This window comes from Sparus aurata, chromosome 22, assembly GCF_900880675.1.
Source record: "Sparus aurata chromosome 22, fSpaAur1.1, whole genome shotgun sequence".
Classification (NCBI taxonomy): domain Eukaryota; kingdom Metazoa; phylum Chordata; class Actinopteri; order Spariformes; family Sparidae; genus Sparus; species Sparus aurata.
Genome location: NC_044208.1, coordinates 3,686,764 through 3,713,190, shown reverse-complemented (window position 1 = coordinate 3,713,190; position 26,427 = coordinate 3,686,764). Strand labels below are relative to the sequence as shown.

Below are 26,427 nucleotides of genomic sequence, written 5' to 3'. Positions count from 1 at the left end.
TGTAAATCTATTGATCTATCTATCATCTTTAAAAACCACAGTATAAAATCACCGTGCAAGGACAGAATGTAATCTCCTCCTCAGGTCAAAACAAGATTTTCATAGAAATATCATGACATGATCTCATAGTCCTCAAAGGTAGCTACAGTCATGTTCAGGATATTAATTAATATAATAAGTGACAATGACTGCAATGTATGCGACATGTTTTATTCAGTATCACTGCTTTTGGAAGCAGTTAGAATATACACTCCTGGCCACCTGTTTATTTTATTTTCACCTGAGTGTCAATATATTTAATTTTGACTCCTTTACAAAATATGATCATTCAAACAAGATATTATTAATCTACAATAAGTATATGCATGGTAGTGAGGTGAGGGTTTTTCAAGGCATTTAGTGGAATATATTTGATATATAATACAATTTAACAAAAGTTGTATGAATAATTATTGAAAAATTCAATGATTTTCAAAAACTGTAGATTTTTTTATTTGGTGTCTTGGAGTTAGTGTTTGGGGAATTTGAACTAATGATCTCATTTCTGAAATCCTGATGGCCCGTTTGCCTTTGTTATGTTGCAAAGCATAAAATAATACTGCAGGTGTTTCAATGTGTTTTTTTTTTGTTTCAGCAGCAGCTGCTGGTTGTGATCATTCAAGCTGCTGAGACTTAATCACATCTGATGTGAACTAATCTCAATTTATGCTGGCACACCTGGCTAACCAACCCTTAGCATTGTTTAATAAGTGTTCTTTTTTCTGCTTGTGTCCTGTGTTGATTGTTTTCAGTGTACAGAAAGTGTAAAGATACAAGTGTGTACATATTATTTCCAACTTCTTTACACATCTCAGCAGTCTGTGAAATTATCTTTTTTTGATCATATATCATTTTTTTTTTACATTATATAAACTTTCTTTTATTACACAACTTTTTTTATTACAAATATGTATTGTTTTCTTCTCTCTTATTTAGCAACTTGATAGGACTACATATTTTGGTGTTAGTAAATAAAATAAAGTTGGGTTGAATTGAATTTTCTTTTGTTAAACTGACCCCAAAGCACAGTGGATGCTAATTGAATTCATCCTGCTGCATGGAGGCTGGCCAAGCTGGAGGATGATTTTAGTTTGAGAGGTGGCCTTTTGAAAACTCGTCATTAAACAGTCTCAATATTAACTGACCAGATTATCATATGTTGTTGGTTAACATGCAAACATGCTTGTGGGTGGCAACTCTGTGGAGCATGGTCCTTGTTGCTCTGTATCTCAGTCCCTACAGGAAGTTGCGATTGTGCAACAAGTAAAGCAAATTCAACCAATCTCTGCTAATTCTGTGCAACCTTAAAATTTTGTACAATCCCAACATTCCACAAATTCAACCAATCATCATAGATTCCTGTGAATTCTACCAGTCATATCAGTCCCCTTGCAAAACTTTAAACCATACATCACCAAACTCACTGCCTTGTTTCTGAAGATGCAGATGTGCACCACGAATATGGTATATATTGAAAAATGACTGCCAGAGACTGCCGGCCTCCACTCGGTAGAGCTTCCAGGCTGTGAAGAAAGCCTTCCTCGATCGGATGGGCTTCTCCCCCAAGAATCACCATGACCAGTTTAGGACCATCCAGCTGGGGTCTGCTGGACGTACCTTTGGTGCTGGTGCGCAGTAGTTGAAGGATGCTGCGACCAGGTGGCTGCAGCCGGGGGGAGTCCGCGGGAGAGGGGCGGATATTCAAGTAGGTCAATCATCCACCCGACCCATTCGAATCGTCCCTTTGCTTTCTCTCAATCCCAGGATCGAGCCGCTACAGGTGCTGCTCTCGACCCACAGGGGCCTCAAGAGCAATACATCAGGCAATGGTGGTTTCGAGCTGTACCCAGTCTATAATCCACCAATACCTGGTTCGACCTAGGGCTTTGGTGGAGGCATCCTTGGTGGATATTAGGGTGTGCATGGGGATAAGCACAGCTACCCTCTGGTGCCAGTGGGAATTAGACACAGGGGGGAAAAGCATATTGTCAATGCCATGGTTAGCTCCCGCCTGGTGCACTTCCTTATTTTGGGCATGGATTGGCCTGGGTTTAATAGGTTAGCGGGGCAATGTGTGGGGGTGCATTCACGACCAGTAGGGACATAGGATATGTGTACAGTGCTCAGTGGTGATGCAACGTTATCCAACGCTGCAGACAGGGAGGCAGAACAGCGGGGTATTGTTTTGTGCTAGTTCTAGTGGACTACACAATGCGATATCCCGAAGCAGTGCCCCTGCGCACTATCTCTGCAAAGATTGTGGCACAGGCGCTGTTTCAGGTCATCTCCCGAGTTGGGATCCCTAACGGACCAGGGCACCTTGTGTGGGTGTGGCGGTGCGTTCACGGCCCTATCGGTTACCAGAACACAAGAGAAAAGTGGCGGCCATGCTGGTGATGGGGGAAATAGAAGAGTCGAACAGTGCCTGGTGTAGCCCCATAGTTCTGGTGGGCAATAAGGATGGGACAGTCCGGTTCTGTGTGGACTATCACAAGGTAAATGAGGTTTCACAATATGATGCCTACCCAATTCCCCGGGTCGACGAGCTCCTGGATTGTTTTTTTTTATGACACTGGATTTAACCAAGGGCTACTAGCAGATTCCCTTATCTCCAAGGTCTAAGGACAAGATGGCATTCTTCACCCCTTGAGTGAATTATTGTGTTTGAAATGGTTTGAGCAATAAAAGACAGGCTTAAATCTAGAAGTGTGTGCTTGGTGCTTGCTGAGAGGACTCACGGTAGCACGGAAAAGGCTACAACCCACTGCTGTGCCACCAGACTACAGTTCTATGGCTGTGGAACTCCTGAAATCCAAAATGTAAGTTATGTCCATTGTCAGTGATACTGGGTCCTGTTGCGTATCAGTATACAGTTTGCAGCAACACTTGACACTTCTTGCAACAGCTACACCTTCTTCCAGCCTCGTCATTTTTGCCTGCTCTGACAGAGCTCCTATTGAAGTTACATTAGCTGGAATAGGCTCCACTGGCAGAGAGCTAAGCTAGGTTTCACAGCTCTATGCACCTGTGAGTGACCGTTGGACATGTCACACACCTACACTTTTCCCTGTTGGCCAATCAATTTAGCAACAACAAGGCAAGAAAATAGCTGCTTTATTACTGTCAGTGCTGAACATAGAGCCGAAATGCTTTGTGTCACTTCCATATGAGGTTAACAGAGGATTTAATTAGAGGATGCCCTGGCAAGCATATTTAGGTTAGGTACAATGAGATGAAACATACAGCTTCCAGTTTAGTGAGATTGCTCTCATTAGTCAAGCAGTTAGAGCTGCTGTTAAGATAGTCAAGGTGTTAAGAGAATGACACATTGACAAACAGGGTAGACACAAATGTCTGTAGCTCTTCACCTTACCCTCAACTTAAAACACTTTTTACAAAGGGGAAATAGAGCCTGTGAAGATGTCTGATGGTCTTGTTTGTCACTTTTTATGGTAGCAATAATGTACTGTTCCCTAAATTTAAGCAATTAACTCCTGATTAATGTGCAATGAAGGGCTGTTGCCAGGATTTTAAAAATACTGAGGCCATAAATCCAAATTATGTCAATGCTGAAAATAGATACAGGTCCAATTTGTGAGAATTCCCAACTTGTCATATACTTACACTTTGGAATCGTAGGTCTGGCTGGCTACCATCCCAAAGTGTCAGTATTTGACAAGTTGGGAATTGCTCCATATATAGGGGGACAGGACAAGGTACATGTCGCTTGTTTGAGTAAATGCTTAATCTCTTTTTAGAATGTTAGTTTCACTGGTCAAAATTAAAACAAATTATTCAAACTATAATTATGAATACAAAACTTTGACACTCATTTGTTGAGGGGGAAATCACAAGTGCTGCCACAAAAAAATAGATAGATAAAACAGACTGTATCTGGACCAATGTTTTGTGCTTCGTCAACTCAAGTTTGATCACTTGCTCGCTCGCTTTGTGTCAGAAAGAGGTGTAAGGCATGTGTACCTTGCATTAAAAAATGGATTGCCATGTTTACTCCTTGAAACCCCAAATTTATAGAAAGAAACGACTTTGCACAATGGGATAAACACCCCATTAAGTCAGTGCATAGGAACACCTTACCCAACTGATTCTGTACAAAAACCTGCTCAATTAACACAACTCCGGAACAAAGAAGTTAAAACACATTTTACATCACCTATTTGCAAATACAAAAGCACAGAGTAAAATGCAGCACTATCTAGCTTTAAGTCAACAGTATGCGATAGCAGATCATTTGGAGACTGATCAACAACTGAAAAGAACCTTGACATAGCCCAGACTGAGCCAGCATAGCATTGCTATTGAAAAGGGGAGAAACGTGAAAACCAGGCACCCTGCAGAGCAAAGGCTGTGCCATCATTGCACCCTTAGTGAACCTGAAACAGAGCTACACTTCCACACAAAATGTGAAAAATATACTCATCTAAGAGAAACACATTTTACATAATTTTTCATGACAGATTATTACCTCCTCCAAGGATGTTATGATTTAAAGTCTGTCAGTTGGTTGGTTGGTTGGTTTTGGTCAGCAGCATTACACAAAAACTACTGAACAGATTTCTCGGTCCAGAATAGACCCCAATAAGTTTTAGTGCTGACCCAGAGAAAGGGACGGATCCAGGAATTGTTTTCTCACTTACTTTAACACTGTGAACGGTCTTGTTCAACATTTACATTTATTTCTGAGGGGAAATTAGGTGGATTTTGATGAAGAAAAAAAAAAACAAGTGTATCGAGGTGGCTCGTATCTACAAGTGAGTCCAAAAGGGGACTGTTCAGCCTTGGCAGAATTATGTGCTCTACTGGGTGCTTGTTAGCTTGAAAATGTCCAAACACTTGCTTTGGCATAGCACAGTGTTCCTTCACTTATTCTTGCCCCTAACACAAATGAATAAAAAAGAAGTTAAAACAGTGTGTTTGTGCAAGCAGCCACGTACCTGTTTGTTGACATCCGCGTCTTCCGGTAGCTAGACCAAACTAGTCAATCCGTCGAGCATGCGCTTACACCCCCACTGGCGGAGACGGAAACGTATTCCAGCATTTTCGTGTTTCTGTTCATAATGTACATGTCCATGTTACAGCCTGTCATGAGCCATGAGCCTTACAATAGCCTGTTAAGCCTGTTAAGTGCACACTCGATGGATATGCTAGTTTGGTCTAGCTACCCGAAGACGCGGATGTCAACAAACAGGTAAGTAGCTGCTTGCACAAATACACTGTTTTAACTACTTTTTTATTCAGTTTGAGTCATACACGCTACAGTGCTGTGTTGTAAGGTGTCTGCTGATGTTGCATAACTTTTGGTGTGAGATGTGGAGCATGTTAAGACGCTTAAACACAGTGTAAAGTTCTGACCCCATGCTGTTAGCGTTCAATGCTAAGTCTCCGTTCACGGAGCTCTGTAATGGCTGGACCATATGTGTTCGCGTCTTCGGTACTGGCAAGTCAAGGGTAGCTTGAGCAATGAAGCTGCATGTTTAAATCGACCAAAGATCTCCTTTAAAGCTGCTTTAAGTGCAATTCCCTTCCTCCTCTCTACGTTAACGCATGAACATGCAGTGGTTATCACCAAACATAGCAGCAAACAGGAGGAGTTCTCTGTTCTGAATGGATAAAGTGGGCAAGGATACCAGACAATGCATTTCCTCTTAAATATTATTGTATATGGAATACAGTAACAGTAGACAACAGTACCATGTGTAACTCCTGTAACCCAAGAGAAGGGGTCATCCATCCATAAAAAGTCTATGGCAATAAGACCTCCAGCCCACACAACACACACACACAACAACACAGGGTATGGAAGTTAGAAAAAAAACATGAATACCTCTACTTACCTTTCATTTTCCAACTCCAATGTGCAAATAGGACAAAGTCAACTCCAACAAAACATTTGAAATTAATTAACTCAATTAATTTGTCCATATAACAAAAATTTAATGTACCGGTACTTCTCGGACATTTCAGTATGCAGTCTTTGCCCCTTTAAAGTTCCTTTAATGTCAAAAATCTCCTACAACTTAATTGTTCCCTTTTAAGCTGTTTCACAACATTTGGTTTTGTGTTCCTTTAAAATGTGGTATCAGTTCTTACAATCAGTTTGGGCCTATAAAAAAACAACAACTGGGATCTCAGAAAAAAAGCAAATACAATTGTAAATCCTCTCAGTCAAATTCCAGGTCACAATCTTCCTACCGCCCCCTTGGAACGGTGTACATTGGCATCCAGGTGAGACCAAAACACCCACAAGCAGAGAAAGTCTTGACTTGACACAAGTGAGCAGAGCAGTTACTCTTCAGTTCAGAAGTCTCTTTTCACTTAATCATGGAAATTAAATGACAACTTAAAATAATTACATTAAGCATTTCTGAAGTTAACTGTCTTCAGTGTCTTTCTTACAACTCTCAACCTTCTGGATATCAAAATAACACGCATTAACATTTTTAGTGCATACATACCAGCTTTAAACATTGCAAAAATACACACAAAAACCTTTACTTAGCTTTACCTGAGATACATCAGCAGCTATGAATTTAGCACTTAGCTTCTAGGCCGCAATTTAGCAGACAACGTGGGCGGCTAAACAGCTCATCGATATCAACTGCAGCATACTTAATACCTCATTTACACTCAATATCCTGATTGGTTTTGCTCTCTGACTTTCATCATAAAAGTAACACAATACTGAACAGTTTCACAATGAAATTTTGATGCTATTCAGCTAACTTGTGAAGTTAACTCACCAGGATATCCATGTTAATTGGAGACTATGCCCGCCTGAGTTTCTCTCACTGACTACTCTCAACAGTAATTCGGCAACTCGGTAGTTTCCCTCATTAGCAACATTTCCAGCTTCTCTCACTTTCACCTCAACTTCCCAAACTTAATCATGAAGTTTATTTGGGTCCTCAAGCAGGGCAGTTGCTAGGAATTCTGGGCCCCCTGAAAGAATATCGGTGTGGGCCCCTCTACCCCATTCATTGCCACCTTCAATTTTCTTGTTTTTCAGTATTCTTGACGGTGCCTGGTGTAATACACCCAATTTGTTTCCTTTCTTACGATTAACAACTTAACAAGTCAGAGTATGATTATGTAAATGATGTATTATTAGTTGTCTTATTCTCATTTCACTGATTTGCAACACGTTATTACACCTCTGATTGCAAATACATTTTCAATTAACCACTCAACAAATAGGTAGTGGGTCACTAATAAACCAAAACAGCCAACCAGTGTGTACATCCCTCACTCACCATCAAAGGCATAACTGGACTGCTGGGCTGAGCATCTGCTGTGGGGTCAAACTCAGATGAAGCAGCCACTGCTGATTCTGGAGCAGCAGGGCATAAAGGTTTATTGTTCCATTATATATATTGTAAACATTATATGTTATGTTTAATGGAAAAAATGATGCAGAACTAACCTATTCTTGGACAAAATCTAAATGGGCTTCTTAGTACCATAGCTCTAGGTGGACAGCTTCACTTTACCAGGCAAAAAATATTTTTAGACCATTCAAAAGTCAGTGTAAACTGTCCACAACTCTAAATAGTCTCTTTTACTTTGTTGTTGTCAGCTATTATGGTGTCTTTTATTTTATACTGCTATGAAAACAAACAAATCTTTGAACATTTAACTTTTTTGTATTTAGGCTATTCAAATGTCCCACTAATAACATATTTTACAAGACCACATTGAACACATCATGATAACGTAACTGACCTTCGTCAGATGGTCATAATTACTGAGTAGAACTTGAATGCGTCATAATACAATTCAATGCAGCCTCTGAATGGGCGCATACTGGAGCACTGTCCAGTCACTGTAGTAGCCCCTAAATTAGTCACGCTCAGTTATAGCTACTCTAGGAACCGTTGCTCTACAATGAACTGGCGACTTGTCCAGAGTGTAGCGCGGCCAGATGACAGCTAACGTAGGCTCCAGCCTGCGCCCCGTCAAAGGTAATGTTACAGACATTAAATTAATGAACAAGTAGGCTAATTGTTTCAGCCGCCCTCGGTAGTTTTACTCTCACCATTCTTAGAAACTACGTTTTTGATGTCCTGGGCCCCTGCTCTGCTGCTCCTGCTCTGCTGCTTCTACTCCTGGCCTCCTTCTCAACTCTCTTCTGGTGTCCGGACTTGTGCTTTTTGGTGGGCATCCTAACCCTGCTGGAGTTAGCTCGCGCTCACTTAATTCCGATGAGGAAGAACTATGGGAAGAACGAACCGCGGTATGGACCAAACCATTTTTTAAGAAGGGGCTAGGGGGGTTATTGAAATGATTAAAATTTGAATATTGTATGACTTGTGGCTTTGTTTTAATTCGGATTCATTCGTATGAATATATATTAGTTCAGTGTATGCATAGCCATTTTGTCATAGAGGCTACTGGGGGCCGTGTGTGGGCCCTATAGCGGGCTGTGGGCCCTTAGAATTGTCATCACCTTTCCCCCCTATACGACGGCGCTGTCCTCAAGGTCTAACTACAACATCTGCACCTGCCTCAGCTGTGGTAGCCATAGGGGGTTGTGTTTTACATGTTTTTGCAAAGAAACTCCCCTGTGCGCAAACGCTTAATGACATAACCTTAGTGATGCATTTATGAAACATTTGTTACTCTGGAAACTACAGGGTTTCACAAGCTTGCCATATAACCCAACAAAGGAGCATAACATTTGTTTCAAACCACTTGAACGCAAAAATTATGAATGCATCCACTTCAAGCACACTCGCAACCATAAAGTCAAAGTTGGTTAAAAGTGAATTAGCAATTTGTGTAGGGTATATTATATACTATTATATTTTATTGTTATTATAAATATTATTGTAATTCATTATTTTCCTATATACTCTTTTCAACCATTTAGTAGTCACACACATGAAATTAAAAACAGACATATGACTACTAATGACCGAAAGATAATAAGCCGAATTGCTGGTCACGACACACGTTACAACAAACCATGTCACATGACTGTTCAAATTTGACAAAGAGTTTTTCAGGCACCAGGGGGGCTTGCTTCCTCTCCAAAAAAACGACAAGACACTAATGAATATTCAAATATAGTTGACACAAAATCTAAAATCACTGGGGAATGTGTGTGTACACAGTTTAACCAAACCCTGCGAAACCCTCTCTGACAGATTGGTGTAGTAAAGGTGTCATACACACAGTGTATGATAAAGGTAACATTAATCCAGATTAATTCAACAATTATTAGTCATACACTTCGATTCAGGACTCGCCTGTGTATCAAGGGCAAAAAGGATTAGCTGCAATTTGCATAATAAACAGGCCAAACAAACAAACAAAACCAGAAAAAGCAGAGGTAAATAAACCTTGAAGTAAGTCCTTGTCTGCTTCTGTCCATTTTTGGGTACACAGTTTATTAATCAATATTTGTTGGCCATAATTACAGCTGTTTTGCTTGTTGGGAGGTAATGGAGATTAATTAGTGACCTGCAACAAATGCTTTATGTATAAAGGGATAATGAGCTCCACTTTACGCTTTAATTCTTAAGTGATATGCCAAGTCATCCAAGAAAGTGGAAAATTTAACTTAAGACTTTTAAATAGTGTTTTTGTGTTTACCTTGGTTATTTCAGACCCCCGTTGGTTCCATCTATACACTCAGAGTCTCTGAAGCAGCAGAGCCGTGATGAGTTAGGTCCTGTCGTGTCAGTGGCCCATCTCAGTGGGACTGCCCCTGACTTAAAGTGACCTTCCACACATTAAAAACACCATTTAATGTATTGCCATCAAATACCGGCTCAGACATCAAAGACACTGAGGATCGAGGAGGTAAACCGAAAGGCCTTTACCCTGCGTCTGGAACTCTTTAATTGGTTATTGATCATATCAGTATCTGTGTATCATATTGTACTTAAACCTCCTTTGTCTATCAGTACACATGACATCTATTGTCTATTATTTATTTATTATCTATGATTTTCCATCTGGAAAGTTAACTGCAAACTATGCTGTGTTTTGCAAAAATCCTGTCAAGCATCAGTGCTCTGTAGCACTTTCAGGACTGTACTTTGAGGACCCTAGTTTGATACGTTTTGTTATAGTTTTGAAAGTTGATTCCACCCACATACAACATTCTGACTCATCATTCATAGTTTTAATGGTTGATTCCACCCAAATCACATGTTGATTTTTTTTTTTTTAGTTTTTTAAGGTAACACGAAGGAACAATACAAAAGAAAACAATGTGAACAAGAGTTATAAGTCAGCTGAATCCATCTCAATCAGGCCTCATTAACTCTGAGAGAGAGAGAGGGAGACAGACAGACAGAGAGATAGAGAAAACAAGAGAAGTTTTATTCATTTTCAGCATTTACATTTGTTGTGTGTCTCACACTTGTCTACATGCGTACGTTCATCTTACCCTCTGTCTCCAGCGTTGTCCAACTCGGTAGGTGGCACTGTGGTGAAAAACTAGGTCCTGACAGTGCAGCCTCCTCTACTGCAGCTGTACACTTCTCCAGCTACAGTCACTTTTCAGATTAAGACATATAAAAAAACAAAAAAAACGTAGAAGTTTATGAAATGAAAGGGCAGCACTTTATTTGAGAGTCCACTAATAAAACATAAACATTGGTATAAAATTAGACAACAAGAAGAAATAATGTGTTCTATACTAGACATCAAAGAAGCCAGTTCACCTTTGTTTGTCTTATAATAAGGTATTACTGTGTTTATTTTCTGTCTACGAAAGAACATATTATCTAGAGTTCTTGTCTAATTTGATGCAATTTACAGGTTAGTACCTGTCTGTAGGGTACTCTAAAGTAATGTGCCACCAAATTCTTCTACTTTATGGCTTGTGACCAGGGATGTAGCTGTTATTGAGGACACTGAGGTCATGTAGTTTTAATAGGTAAATATATATATATATATATATAAAGGCAAATTTATAGTTAAATAACTTTTAGTTATGTCACTCTTAAGAAAGCAATGAAATGCTTGTGTATTGGAAAGTTGCAGTTTATGTTCATAATACTTAAATGTAAATGGTTAATACTTACTGTGTAGTTCATTTCATCTATCTATCTATCTATCTATCTATCTATCTATCTATCTATCTATCTAAAAAACGAAGATTTAAAGCTTGTGTCATTGTGGAGGCCCTCATCGACAGCTGCCCAATAGCACCCCACCTCCTCCTCCCTCTGGCCACCAACATAGCTGGCCCTCTCTACATAGTTGATCTGCCAGCATGATAGTAAGTCTTAATCTGTATTTAATATAATGCAGAACTCAGATTTGTGGCAGAGGAAGCAGTGAGTTCCGCAACACTGAGTTTGTCACATGGCAGTGAACAGAGCATGCCGCTGCTGGCTCCTGAGAGGTGACACATGTGTGTTTGGATGAACGCATTAGTGTTAGAACAGACACACATGACTTTGGGCATCTGATCAAACTCTCAGTTAACAGCTGAGCATTTCGGTAAGTATCAGATAGTGACGTAACAGGACCCCGAAACAAACTTTGGAGGCTGTGAAGCTCACTGTTTGTCAGAGCTTCTGATTCAAACACTAAAAATCCTCCTGGCGTAGTGTGTGTGTGTGCGTGCGTGCGTGTGCGTGTGCGCGTGCGTGCGTGTCCACAGCATCCCTCGGCCTCTTCCTGAAGAAAAACCAAAAATATCTGATCCGAGTTGTGACAACATTTCCTCCGTCGTGCATTCCTCCAAAACCGCTCCACCTCCGCGCGCCTATTGGTTCCCCATCTCCGTTACGTTTCCTGCCCCGCGTTCCGATTGGACAACACCTCCGCCTCTCTACCTGACTGACATGCCCGGAGCCACAGTCTCCTCCCAGCGGCAGCAGACGCTATTTGAGTGGGGACCAGCGGATTGTTGTACATAGAGCCGGTTTAGTGTCGTCAATGGGAAGCACGCGGGACGGTGGCAAAGCGAGTTACGGTCTAGATTGAAATCCGCGGCTGCACCATGCTCTTCAGGTCCATCCCGTGTTTGTGGATTACGTTTTGCCTTCGTTTATGCTGTTATGTAGACAGCGCGGAAGCACAGAATGCGAAGGAAGGTAAGTTCTTAAAGTTTGGACTCCTCATCCCGCTGCATTTGGAAGACATCCTCCAGAATGAGCGGAGAGGTGTCCAAACCAGCAGACAGATCGTAGCTCTTCTATTCTTGCGTTTTAGGTGCTATTTCTTTTCCATTTTGATTAACTCAAAGGGTGGATGTATCCTGTGCCAGATGAGGCCGGTGTGCGGGGATGACAGCGCTGCGATCCCGGGCTGCTTGCGATCGACCTCTCGGTGTTTTTACGCACGGCAGTTAAACGCTGTAGAGCGCGGATTAGACGCAAGAGCTCTTCTTTTTATTTCTCCCCAGCGCCAGTGCGCTATCGGCATAAGTAGCCTGTCTCGTTAAAGATTAACAATCTATCACGACTAACTGGGTGATATCAGCGGATCGATCGTCCCAGCAGGCTCGCCTGGCCGTGCGAGAGTGAGCGAGACAGTGAGCCGTCTATGTGGACGCAGCTTCGGAAGGTTATTTCCTCCAAAGTGGCCTCGGCTCCAACAGTCCGGTCTGCTCTCGTTACTTTACAGGAAGGTACGGTAGATTTACGCGGAGCTGTTATCTGCCTCAGACGCTCAAGTTGATCAGAATCAAGGCTACAAAACACCAAAATAAGAAGAAGAAAAAAGAAAAAGCTGCGCATGGATAAAAATTGGCACTTTTAGTTGATTGAATTCTGTTTTAATTAATATAATTGTTACATGTGTAAAACAGAAAATCGGAGCAGGGCAGGTAGTGATGTTCTCAGCAGCGAAACTACAGTGAAATAACCGAGCTCGGGCAGGATGGAACAGCAGATACGAATCGTAAACCCTCCGTGTTTATATGCGGGGGTTCGCCGATATTATCACACAGAATCCTGTCAAATATAGGCCTAACATGGCATATATATATATATATATATATATATATATATATATATATATATATATATATATATATATATATATATATGTGTGTGTGTATATGTATGTATCCATCCTGCTCCCCCTCTCTCACGGTGGAGCTATCTTCTGATATTAAATATTATTAGAACAACTTATTTTTTTTATGAAAGCCGCCGTGGTGCCGCGCTGCGCTCGCGAACGCTTCCAGAGCATAAAACAGGCTGGTTCGACAAATGTCCCCTCAGATAAAAGCTGCAAACAAACTGCATGTGGAATGCTTTCATTGCTGTTTCGGGGCCGTTTTGAGCTGAAAAATATTCCCGAGCTGGAGCGCATGTTCCTGTGTGTGCGCCGGGATGGAAGCAGCAGCCGCCGCTGGGACCTGAACGCAAAAACTCCACGATAGAGTTGTTATAAACTGATGCGTGAAGTAAACCCAAATGTAATAGCTGCTAAATGCTCTCAAATACAGTGATCCCCTTCCCACTCTGCTGTGTGTTTTCCTTCTTTGTTCACACTGTCACTGTCTACATTTGTCTCCCAGAAAGTTCCCCCGCAGTCAGGAGGACCTGTCTGCTGCAGTCTGTATATAGTCACTGTTTTTTTGCTTTTGCTGCTGCTAGAAATTAGGTCACGGTTATATTCGCTATAGATATCGATGTGTGGTCTATCAGTAAAACCCAGCCCTGTGAGATTTAACCACCTGCTTCTCCTGTCACTAGTGATTCTGCTGGACTCCAAGGCACAGCAGACAGAACTGGAGTGGATCTCCTATCCTCCCAATGGGGTAAGTCTGCAGAATCTCTGCATCGCTGGCACACACACACACTCACCCCATGTCTATATTTTTTACCAGCTTTCTCTGATGTCCCACATCTGTGAGAGGAATAATATTTCCTAAACAAGATGTATATGATCCGTAGCCTAAAATTCTCAGCTAACGGAAGTCCAGAATAAAAGTAAAATAATGCACGAGGTTGTTTCTGTGACTAAACTCTCCCGGCTTCTGACATTCAGAGCACAAAGGCCTTAGGCAAACCACCAAAAACTTGCTGGTCTGATAAAAAACAGGCTGTGGGTACGTTTTTAAATAAATTATGTGAGCAGGAACAGATAAGCCGAGCACGATCACCCTTTAAAATGTGGTTATGTGATAAACAAAATGCAACCGCAGTCCCTTCATTCACTGCAGTTTAGTGTGTCTGATTTTTCATGTACCTTTGTCATAATTTATCTATAATCACATCCAGTATGATTATTAGATGTCTACCTTCACATTTTTTAAATTACACACCTCATGGATGTGTTCATTTACAAATGTATTCTTTCTTTCAGTGGGAAGAGATCAGCGGCTTGGATGAGAACTACACACCCATTCGCACGTACCAGGTTTGTCAAGTCATGGAGCCGAATCAGAATAACTGGCTTCGGACTAACTGGATAGAAAAGGGCAATGCCCAGAGAATTTTTGTTGAATTGAAGTTCACCTTGAGGGATTGTAACAGCCTACCCGGTGTGGTGGGAACTTGCAAGGAGACGTTCAACTTGTATTACCAGGAAACAGATTCGGAGGTGGGCAGGAGCCTACGGGAGAACCAGTACGTGAAAATTGACACGATTGCAGCAGATGAAAGCTTCACCCAGGGCGACCTGGGCGAGAGGAAGATGAAGCTGAATACAGAAGTGCGAATCATTGGTCCCCTGTCCAGACGTGGCTTCTACCTGGCCTTCCAGGATGTAGGAGCGTGTATTGCCCTGGTCTCTGTCAAAGTTTATTACAAGAAGTGTTGGTCTATCATCGAGAACCTGGCCACGTTCCCAGACACCGTTACGGGATCTGAGTTCTCCTCGCTGGTGGAGGTGGAGGGCATGTGCGTGAGCGACGCCGAGGAGGAGGCCGAAAACTCCCCAAAAATGCACTGCAGCGCTGAAGGGGAATGGCTGGTGCCCATTGGGAAATGTATATGCAAGGCTGGATTTCATCAGAAAGGAGACGCATGTGAACGTGAGTGCTTGTTCCTTTACTGTCATGTTCTTTATTGTCATTTAGTGACTCAGAGTTATTGTTGAATTTACTCTTAGAAACCAGTCAGGGGCATCCTGACTCTGGATTTCACACAACAAAAGGTGTGCCAAGAAAAAAAAAAAAAACATCTGAAAAACTGTCGAGTATTTGTGATTTGATTATGCAGAACAGGTAAATGACTGAAATAAACAAATGAAATTTTGTGGTGACAAATAGGATTAATGCAGCTGATCTGACGGCAGTAGAGACGGATAAAGTACTGAGGCCAAACATCCCCAGTGTAATAATTGGAATTCCTGCTAATTGATTACAAGCCCCTTAATTTATAGCCATGATTCTGTTGACACTGGGATTAAATGATAACTTGAGTTTAGCTCCTCAGCTCCAGCTCCTACTGGCAAAGAGCCAAGACAATCACCATCAGAATATACAGGTCTAGAGGAAGTCCAGCCAGTCTGTCAGTATCTTTCTGCCGTGGCCAAATGACCCTGACGGAGAGGGAAACAAATAGTTGTCGCACCGTGGCATTTAGGCCTCAGGATATTTATGAAGGAGCGTAACAGGAAGGCAAGTAACAGCCTCGCCGCGGCTCATTTGTGCATTGTTGGGCTGCTGGATCGTGCCGCCACAATTAACAATAACATGCTTTCTGTCACTTCAACTGCTCGGAGGATTATTTTCAGTGGCCACCTGACTTGAAAGATAAAAATCACTATGGATTAGAAGGGGTGACTTAGGTCACAGAACTTAAGTGGCCTGCCTTGTCGGCCAAGGCTGCCTTTTTTTTGGCAAAGCGGGCAACCTCGATCTAAGCAGCTTACGAGGAGCAGCAGCCAGTAATAATTGAATGGAATGCATCTAAGAACAAATTAGTGTCCCTGGCAGACAAGCTTTTATGCCACGCTGTCATCCATTAGGGACCCCACCGAGGGAGGTGTGTTAATGAAATATATTAGGCCATGTAATTTAGAGCAACACAGCCCGCCTCAAGTTGTACTATGTCTCTAATGTTAGTAGGCTATCGCTGATTCAACCCCACGGACCTCCTTCTTATTGTTCTTGTTATTTTAATATGCATAGACGCAAGATCCAGTTGTGCCCTTTGGTTGCTCAGAAGCCCACATTTATTTCCTCAGAGAGAGAGAGAGAAAGCTATGCAGCATAACAACCAATAGCTCCAACACGACAAAGTAATTTTAGCTACCTTTTCTTGTTATTATGCTCTCAGAACAGAATGCTGTTGCGTCTCTCTATTAATTAATCCGTTCACATGTCATCTAGAACTACTGCCGAAATGGAGGCAGCAGCATGGTGAACCTGCCCTCAGGTTGTTTAAAGTGTGAGGAAGGCTCCGTAATGTGTACGTGGATCAAATTCCAGTCTTGACACTGCACCTTTATGAGCTTTATCTCCACTGAGGCATGAGAAGCCTTTGTATTAAGGGGTAGTTAATCTAAATAAAATGAGCATCATGGTGCACCATCAGCACTTCTTCCAGCGGCTCCACTGACATTAAATTGTCCATTCAGTAGTTTCACCCCCCCACGAAATCTGAAAGCTATTCAAAGTATTTCTATCAGCCGAACAGCAGAGCAGTAAGTCCAAGTGGCTGTGACCGGTAAGAATGTGAAATCCTGGCATTTGGACCTTGGACTGGCTTGTCTTAGTGGTGTAAATGTACCGTTCATCGTTATAATAGTGATTCGTGGCAATGCAGCACCTTAAGTATAAAGGGTTCAAGCAAACTAATTTGTATAAAGTGTGATCTGAACTCACCTAAAGGACAAAGTGTCTGTACCAGTTCTTCATGGACGGGCAGAAAGATGGGCTGAAAAGCATGCCTTCAGAGAGCAGAGGACGATGCAAAGTATTGTTTAAACATAGAGATAATGGTGCATACTCATATGTACACACAATAAGCAACCCAGTCACCAGAATAAATGTTGACAGCGTATGTTTTTGCAAACCAAGGATATGTTGAATCTTTACTTTTCTTTAGGTTTAATTATTGATTTTATCTTGTGACAACTGTGCTTATGATCTGTTGGGGTTAGGACAAGATCACGTTTTGATTGCGACAAGATGTTCCAAATATATATTTTTTGTCGTCGCAACAAACACGACTGGAAATTGTCCCGAGTTCACCTTAAAAATATCTGGTACTGTCACTCACCTGTGACTCCACCGCAACCAACCAAAACGGCACATTTTCACAGTTCAGATATTTTCTGTAGATTTAAGCTCCCTACATGCTCAAATGGAATGAAAAAGCTTTTAAAGAAGTGTATGACAGCTGGAGAAGCTCTCTTGATGCATCTATGCTCTCTGTGTCCATGGATGCGGGCAAACACAAATGCAAAAGTACAATCTGTAGTTGATATAACAGCCCTAAAATCTGCTAAATAGTGAGTTTAGCTCCATTTGCAGGCAAATGTTTATCATTGTTCATTTGCATATAGTACCAATGTTGAAGTGATACAAAGTGGTCGACTGACATGTCTTTTTTTACGGGCTGACAGCACTATCAATTATTAGAAATCAAGGAGACAGATAACAGATATCTGAAAACTGATATTCATTTGCAGTAAAAATGGAAAAACAACCAGTGATAGAATGAACCCAAGTACAATTTACTCAACTACTGTTCTTAAGTACAATTATCAGGTACTTTACTTGAGGATTTCCTTTCCGTGCTATTTTATACTTCCCCTCTACTACATGTATTTGATCAATTCAATTACTATTTACTCTGCCCAGTCATATTATTTTGTCGTGTACAGGCTATTAATTGTGATGTGATCGGATAACGTTGTGGGCGGGACATCGTGTGAGAGGATGTTGCATCAGAGACAAAGCAGTACATTTTAAATTAGTTTATTTTATTAGCATCTGACAGAAAAATCACTGACATGACAATCAGAAAAATACTTCATATCAGCCCTGATGATTGGCCAGGCCCATAATCTGACTATCCCTTACACAAGACTGGTTGAAAGTCGGCAAAGTTTCCCTTTCAGGCGTTGGACTCACCATAATCCTCAGCCTACCAAATTGTGACGTGAGAAAGGTGTGTGGGCAGAGAGTTTCAGGCGCTGAAGGCGTTGAATGATTTGCACTTCTTTTGAGCCATGCTGATGCCATAAGACAGTCTCTGTCCTATTTTAGTGTCTGCGCTGTGCTATGATTATAACATGGCCGCTGAGTGAAATATTCAGCTGGAGGGTGGGTGCAGGTGGAGTGAGCAAGTTGAGCTGTCAGTCATGTCATTTGAGGAGCCCCCTCTGTGGATGCAAAGGCCTCCGCTGAACGTGTTGTGATCCACTCATTCATCACCGTCAGCAAAGAGGGACCCCTTGTCTGTCGGCCTACACCCCCCTTCCTTCTGTCGCTCTTTAACTCTTTGTGTGGCAATCTGCAGCAGTAAATGTCACTCTTCTTCTCCACCCGCTGCGTTCAGTGGTCTCAGTGTAATGGGTGTTGAAAAAGGCCAGTTGAAGTGTCCCCGCAGCCTGCGCAGCCTTCATTTTGCGAAGAAGTGCGTGTTGTGAAAATAGCGCCCATTCATCCGCTGGTCTTGTTCAGCGCTGGCCGCTGGTTGCAGTGGAGCCACAGAGTCGTTTGGACAGAGAGAGGGCCCTTGTGGGAGGACATTGGCATCGTTGTTTCACTCAATCCCGGGAATGTATGTTGTCTGATTTTGACACATCCCGTCATTGTGGCACTAAGTAACCAATGCCTGAGAAATGATTAACTGTTGACCCTCTACCAAATGAGGGAGATGCCTCTATGTGGTGGAAAACAGATAAAACAGGCTGTATCTCACTGCTGTTGGTGCATGCTAACAAGAGAATTAATGAGAGGATACAGCAACTTGTAGATGCTGGCATCATCCATCTTGACTGTCAGAGTGTTGGACAGAAGTTAGTTGGAGACTGATTGATGATGGAACCCCTGAGGGAAAGGGCTGAGCGGTTGGGGTCTGACCACGACAGCTAACGTGTATGGAGGCCACCAGGCCGCTCCAGCCCTGCAGAAAAAGCTGCACTTAGCATTTCAAATGAAGCCAGGAAGCTAGGAGTCAGGAGGTCCTCATACATCTTGATGCTCTCTTGATTGATAAGGTGTGAATTTAATACACCAAATGGCTGTCTTTTACAACTGCTCCAGAAGTTAATTATGCAAATGACAGGTGTGCACTGAATCCACATGAGACCCAAATGGACCTAAATCACTCAAGATTGAAATAAATTGGTGATGGATGGGACCTCATCCTGTCACTGCCAGTGTCTGCTTCCTGTGAATAGTGGCATTCTTGCACAGCCCAGGGCTTTTCCTACTTGTTGTCTGAGCCTGGCAGGTAGCAGTCAGACACACAGATGTGGTATTCTCTGCTCAGAATGTTACTACCAATACATGTAACAGTGTCCTAGTATTGATCACTACAGGGACAAGACATTAGATCTGGAGAAACTAAAATGTTCAATCACTCATACATCAAATCAGTTGCCAAGGGGCAACTCGATCCAAAACCAATCTGAAGACATCGTCTTATTTTCTGGTGATGGTACTTGTACTATTGTCTTCTAAATTAATAATGATTAAATGTAGTTAATGTATTGTTTAAAATTATATTTAACATATACATTTTTTCTTTGATCTTTGATCTTTTTCAGTAAATTGCTTGATCTACGTAATATATATGTATATATATATATATATATATATAATTTTGTTTGTGTTTTTATGATAGTACATCAAATGGTGGTACATCAAATGTTGGGCTATTCATTGACTATTTAAGAAGCTGTTTTCAGCTCTTTTGGTTCTCTACTGAGAACAGATGTAGACTTGTCCTCGTGAGCAGAGACCAAATTCTTGCAGTTTTTGTGCTTTATCTAGTGCCTACTCATTAGTAGAGACTAAACCACAGTTACAGTTATAAATAATAGGCAGAATGTTTGAAACTGTGCTTTGGCAAGGTGCAATAGAGAGTGTTTACTTTTCTTCCACATCCAATACACTGCCAAATGAGAAGTTTTAACAAGACAAAGTTGTTTCCTGGGATAAACTTTCTTAAGCAAGGCCAGGCCAGCAGCTCTTTCTGTTTGATCTGACTGCCCTGTCAGCACATCAAATTAAATACAAATACCTCTTTTTACAATGGTCCAATGAGGTCCACTGCCTGAATGCTGAAACAGTCAAGAAAATATTTGCTCTCACTGGTTTTGGATTCGTAGATATCACAATGAAGTAAAGATGGATCTAAAACACACAATCTCAGCACAGAGAGGTGATCTTAGAGAAGAACCCAAGGCTGCAGTGTCTGGTCACTGGTAATGGGTTTGTCTCTCACCCCTGCTGATAAAATACAGCTACTGACTCATGCATACATGAATATCAAGCTGGCTGATGGAGAAGCTTAGTTCAGTGCTGTAGGCGTACATACCAGAAAACTGTATTAAAAGATTCTTTCCAAGTGCATGAAACACTATGGTTCTTTTGGCTCTTGACCCTGTTTTTCTTAGTATACAGTGAAACATATGTCTTCTCTAGACATAGGGGGGTATTAGACATGTTGTAATGTATCGGTATTGGATTTTTTTTTTTTTTTTTTTTTTTACAAAAATGTAGTATTGGTATTCAACCTAGAGACCTTGTCATGTTTCGCTTGTGGCCCCTGCCCTGTAGCGAGTCTGTGCATGCTGCTACACTATGTTTGTTAGCAAATGGTGATGGACTTCGGTGCAGCCCTTTGACTGACTTGACACAGCAGATTTTATGAAATGTGTGCCCTTTCTGAAGAAACAGGAATTCTTCTTTCTAGGATGTATTTCTTCTTTTGTCTTTCCCCATTTCTCTGTGCGTGTCTCGCTTACTCAGGAGGACAGTGTGCAACATTAGAGTAGACTACAGGCTGTACAGTGCCAGAAACAGGTTGTGAAAACTCAAAGGTGAAAAAAAGATGTGAAAGTTTGTCATACATTGGGAGAAATATGGGAGAATTGTGACCTCGGAAGGAAACCAAGAGAAGGCGAAGAAAATCGGGAGTCTCCCAGAAATATAGTGAGGGTTGGCAAGTATGGATGTAAGACCATGTGGATAGGACTATCTATGGCTTAGGCTTGTCCAATATGTAACTATTAACTGGATTACTTACTTTTGCCTATGAATTGTGATGTAAGAAGCATATGTCTTACATGACATCTAAGCAGATTTATTGTTGTTCTTTACCCTTGATGCAAAGGAGCTAGTTTAGGGTATGTGCATTCTACTTTGACTGATTGATTCAGGAAAAAATACAATTTGAAATGAAATGTGTGTCAACCAGCATCTGAACACTCTTTCAAGCTGGAAAGAAAAAAAAACAGGGGAATAATGACTCCGCATTATCCAGGTTTTCAAATTTGGTCTGCCAGTCCACATTTGAGACCCCACATTGCTTCACATGAATAGACAGAATCCAAGTAAATAGCCCTCATTCAAAAAAAAAGGCATATGGTCAGCCATACTGGTAGGTGACTTTGTTAGCCCCTCAAAAGGGAGACCCCCACCACTTTGTGTCAGATAGCGTTATTTCCAAGTTGACACCAGGGTCTACATTTGGCCATGCATGAGGTCAGTGAATATTAACTTCATTTACACATGGCTGCAGACAAGCATAGAAGCACAATGGAGGCCTGCCTGTTGTGTTCAGTAACATGAGCGCCCTGGCTGACAGGACACTGTCAAGAAGGAAGATGGATGATCGCAGCAGTTGACCCCTGATCGCCACAAGAGTCACCTCTCCGGCCCCCTCTCCCTGCATGACAAAAGAGCCCTCCCCGCAGTGCAGCGGCCTTCATCTCCACTTGCACTAACAGGTTCAGACATCTCCATCGATCCCTGCTTCCATACACCTTGCAATTTTAAGCTTTTGCCTGTTTTAGCTATCCAAACTGTGGCGCAGATGTCTTTTTTGTAATTGCTTGCCTGCTGACTGCTTGAGAGGGATGCGATCAGACAGGCGAACTCTATGTCAGAAGACAATGTCTTTGGTGTTCTGTCTTGTGTCCCTGTGGCATAAGGGTGAAAGTGATATGTGACTCTGCTCGGGGTCTCGCCACCTTCAGAGGCAGCAGGGAGGTCCCTGTTGTCAGTGGAGCTGCTCCTCCGGGACACTTTAGACCACTGGATCACTACTTCAATCTTCCTTTAAAAGGAGAATCAATAACTTGTTACATAATTTCACACTTTTTCTCACTTGCATCCAGAGCAGAGGAAGCAGAAGTTAAAATGTGCTATGGATGAGTGTAGCAGCAAATCCTGCAGTTTTTTTTCCAGAGGAGTTGTGTTAAAATGAAGACAGCTTGGCAAAACAGGAGGCGTCCAATGTTTGCATAACCAGTGTGGGAGAACAAACAACTTATGAGCTAATCTAATGACTAATCATCTGCAGTTATTTCCTAGACTATTTGATTCATCATTTGGTCAATAGAATTTCAAAAGTCGGGAAAATATTCATTATAAGTTCACATTGTATAATACATTGACCTGTCTTTGTACTAATTTAGAATACCAGAATAGCTTGAAATGAGTGGAAAATGGAAAAAAAAAAAATCTTTGTATTTCTTTATTTATTCAGATTAACTACTCCTTTAAATGATAAATTCACCTAAAAAATGCAATTGAGTTATCATCCACTCACTTCCATGCTGATGGAAAGTCAGGTGAAGGTTTGTAGTCCTCAAAACATTTCTGGAACTTCAGAGCAAAACAGTGTTGCAGTATTTTCCTAAACAACTGAAGTAGATGGGGACTTGATTTCATATTAAAAAAATTAAAATAAAACAAAATAAAAAAGATTTTTTTTTTTTACTGGTGACCATATGTTTTGTGGACAATGACACTTCACTCTGTTTTCCATTGGCATTGGTGTGAGTATAAAGTGACGGAATTTTCATTTTTGGTGAACTGCTTCTTTTAAGAGTAATCCTGATCTGCACCAGCCCTCGTGGGCATCTGAGGCCAAGCCGATGTCTTTGTGTCAGGGGAGGCCACAGTAGTGATGAGCAGCTAGTTTGACATTGTTTCATTCCTTTCTGTCACAGCTATGGGACCAGAGCCGGGGCTGTGCGTGGTGGATTTGGATGGGTGGGGCCTGGGTCAGGAGGGTTGGTAGGCACTGGCACAATTCAGCGATAATGCTCAGTTGCTGACTGTGGACATTTTCAGTGCCGATTTCGCTTGGGCTGCAGGGGGCTATGGATCGGTGAGACCTTTGAACCCCGTGCTTTCATCCCCACGATGCAGAGTCCTCCCCTCATCTGTGATGTCTTTTAGCACGGCTCCCTTTTTAGAGCTGACCACCTCATCCATTAAAGGTAGCCGCCTGGCTGGCCTTAAGGGCCCTTTCTCCTGTTTCCATCCGAGTTAAATGAACTAAACAAAAGACGATTAGATAGGGACATTTTCCATGTCACTGAGAATCCATTTCAAAATGTTCACTCCACGCAATAGCTTAAAGAAGGAGTGTGTGTAGATATGAGCTACAGCTGATGCTCAGGCTGATCGAGAGGCTGTAAATTTACTGATGTGGGTTAAATCTTCAAATGCCCTTATTTTCCACCTCCAAAGCCATGTAGTAAATCAGCAGGAGGCTTTAAAGAGAAAACAGGTGTTCATTAGTTTGCTGTTTAATTCCTAATTGTCCCACTTTCCTGTCAAACTGCATGGCCTGGCGATAGCACCGTAGCAGGAGCATTAGCTTCAATTTTAGTATAGCTTAATCAGTGTCTGGCTTTGATCTTTGCTGTGAACAAGTGAGCAGGCACTTCCTTTGGGGTTTCTCTGCTCAGAGGGCAAAGCTGCATGCCCTCCAACACAGTGTAAGGGAATGCTAATCTTCTCTTTGTTTCTCATGGAAAGCTACTTATCTCCAGCTAAGCACAGGTACCTCGGATGAATGGCTCGGTTGTCTGTATGTGTGGAGAGTAGCAGCAGCCATTCCAAGTATGTGTGGGGTGGAGGGAGGATCCAGCACCATATGACATCAGATTTGTTTTGAACCGTTTTAACTTGTGTTTCAACGGCGCCTATTAATCCTTATTGTAGCTATGTCTGAGACTCCCTCCTTCTTCTAAAACACACGGGAGGTGTTCCCAATGAGCTCGTTCAAAACTCTATGTCCCTCCTGTGAGGAGATTTTCAGAATGGCCTCAGTTTCCTTTTCTTTGTGTGATCTGCCACTGATTCCTGGAGCTGGATAGGCGCCTTGTCTCTCATAGGTCGGAGATTAACTTGTCTGCTAGTAAAAAACCCAAACTGCTGAGCATCGCTCTCTTTATCGAACAAGAAAGAAAGATTTTGAGCAGTCCAATGGGCTCAGAGGAAAAAGAACACTTGACAAACACCTGCTGCTTCTTTTGTTGTGTCTGTGGTAAGACTATAAATCCAAAGATATTTGAGGAGGGAAAAAAGTCAGCGCCAATGGCCGGAGTAATGTGCGGCCCTTTCTTCTACGTAGAGAAGGCACCTATCGTACGAAAGTGATAGACGTGATCAGAGGCAGAGTAGGGCAGGTCTTGCAAGAGATACAGTGATTTACTATTTCCTTTGTGACGATGCTGTGTGCTTATGGTCTGGTTAGTTCAAGGCACAAACCCAACTTGGTTAAAGTAAGAAAAAGAAAATGTTATGGCTTAAAGAAGCTGCTTTCGCCCGAGGTCTTCTTTGAAATATTCAGCGAGGTTAGTACTTAATGTTGAATTTTATCCTGGCAATATGTCTACATATTAACTAATAAAATACTTGTTTTAATGCCATTTAGATGATGCCAAGCGAGAAAGAAAATGTTAGTCAGCACTGCAGTGAGCTTAATAAATAACTCATGCCTTCCTTCAAGGTGCACTTGATTTCTCTAAAACCTTTGCAGCTACAACAGTCCACACATCACCTGCACGATGAGATCAATTGAGCTGTCCTGAGCTTTTCAAGTCGAAGAAATATACTCAGCTCAGATTTTCCCCAGGTCTGCCTGCCTGTGTGAAATTACTCACAAGACGTACTGCTTCTTACATTGCAGAGGAAAACACCACAGGCTTTAGTCCATTACAGAGATGCAGCCACAGTTCAGTATGCAGAAAATGCCAGTAAACACAGCCTGATGAATGTCCACACTAAGGCCTCCTATTTATTGAGGCAGAGAACATAAGTCACATCTAATCAGAGCAACACACATAGGCCCCGGGCTACATTAATGCATGAGAAATAAGCTCTGTGTGAGCTATTGACATCCTTCTCTACAGTCAGAACGCACGGTCATGGTCCTAATCGTATGCCCTGAAAGTAAAACTGAAAAACATAAAGCAGGAGTTGGGTTTCTTAAATAGCATTTCATGGTTGTCTGAACATCCAGCTAGACACAGGGTATTTTGAAATAGCTGACAGAGAATGTTTATGGCAGTATTAACTACGGATTGCAGTGTGATAGAAGCGATCAGATGAGTAAGAGGGAGAGAAGTCCTTTGTTTTTCACAGGTAGACCGGGGCATCAGGAAGATTCCTGCAGCACCAGCCTTGACTTGTAAGGAAAAGAGATGGGTGGTGACTAATGCAATGTAGATGGAAGTGGTGTTGTATTTCAAATAAACATGAAGGCAATGCAGGCACTCCAAATATAACAATATGTGTCATACAAGGAAAGATGTTTAAAAAAGATTTCGATCAGTAAAAGAAAAACATGTAGCGAACACCAGGTCCTCATCAGGCATACACACGTTGGGCTTTTTAATATTTCCTTCCTCATTTGGCACATTTGCTCATATTTCTGGGGTGCTTGGATTTCCCTCCTCCTGCTGAAATGTGTCTATAGCACATTGTCAAATACCAAAAGCTGGCATCAGATTTCTGGTCAGATTCAAACCGGTGTCAGTCTTGCCTACTCATTCTTTAAACGAGCAGTTCCTCAATAAATATTCACACTTGACACATTTCTTGTGTGGCTGCATGTGTTTTATTTCATTTTATATCAATCTCTTGTCTAAAATGAACATCATTACATCATCACATTCAGCAGCATAGATTTGTAAAGGATACCATTTTGTTCCCACCTGTGGGCCAATGGGCTGAAGTTGTAGCCACACTACTTTTGTTGTTCATATTCAATGGATAATGTATTTCTCTTGTCATGTTTGCTTCAGTGTCCTCTGTTCTGATTTAGTTAACTATTACATTTTACGCCAAGCACTTTTTTTGACACATACATGGTCAGTGACTTAGATATAGGATTACACATGTTTTGTGACATAGGACAATATTATGAAATAAGTTGCTGGAACCTGGAAGAGGAAAGGTCAGATGTAGACCAAAGTTCATACGGAAGTTTCGATCACGTCCCATGGGCCCTCATCAACATATGGGAA

At 41.7% G+C, this 26,427-nt stretch overlaps 1 protein-coding gene across 4 annotated transcripts in view; it reads left to right on the top strand.

Annotated features, from left to right (window-relative positions):
• The first annotated feature begins 11,914 nt into the window (after positions 1-11,914).
• The window catches only part of epha7 (eph receptor A7), a 92,347-nt gene continuing 77,834 nt past the window's right edge, over positions 11,915-26,427 (top strand). For all 4 annotated transcript variants that reach the window (XM_030404545.1, XM_030404544.1, XM_030404543.1 and 1 more), the window contains exons 1-3: positions 11,915-12,113; positions 13,725-13,789; positions 14,338-15,007. In XM_030404545.1, coding sequence (XP_030260405.1) covers positions 12,020-12,113; positions 13,725-13,789; positions 14,338-15,007 — 829 coding nt within the window. In that variant the 5' untranslated portion in view covers positions 11,915-12,019. The remainder of the gene's footprint in view (positions 12,114-13,724; positions 13,790-14,337; positions 15,008-26,427) is intronic.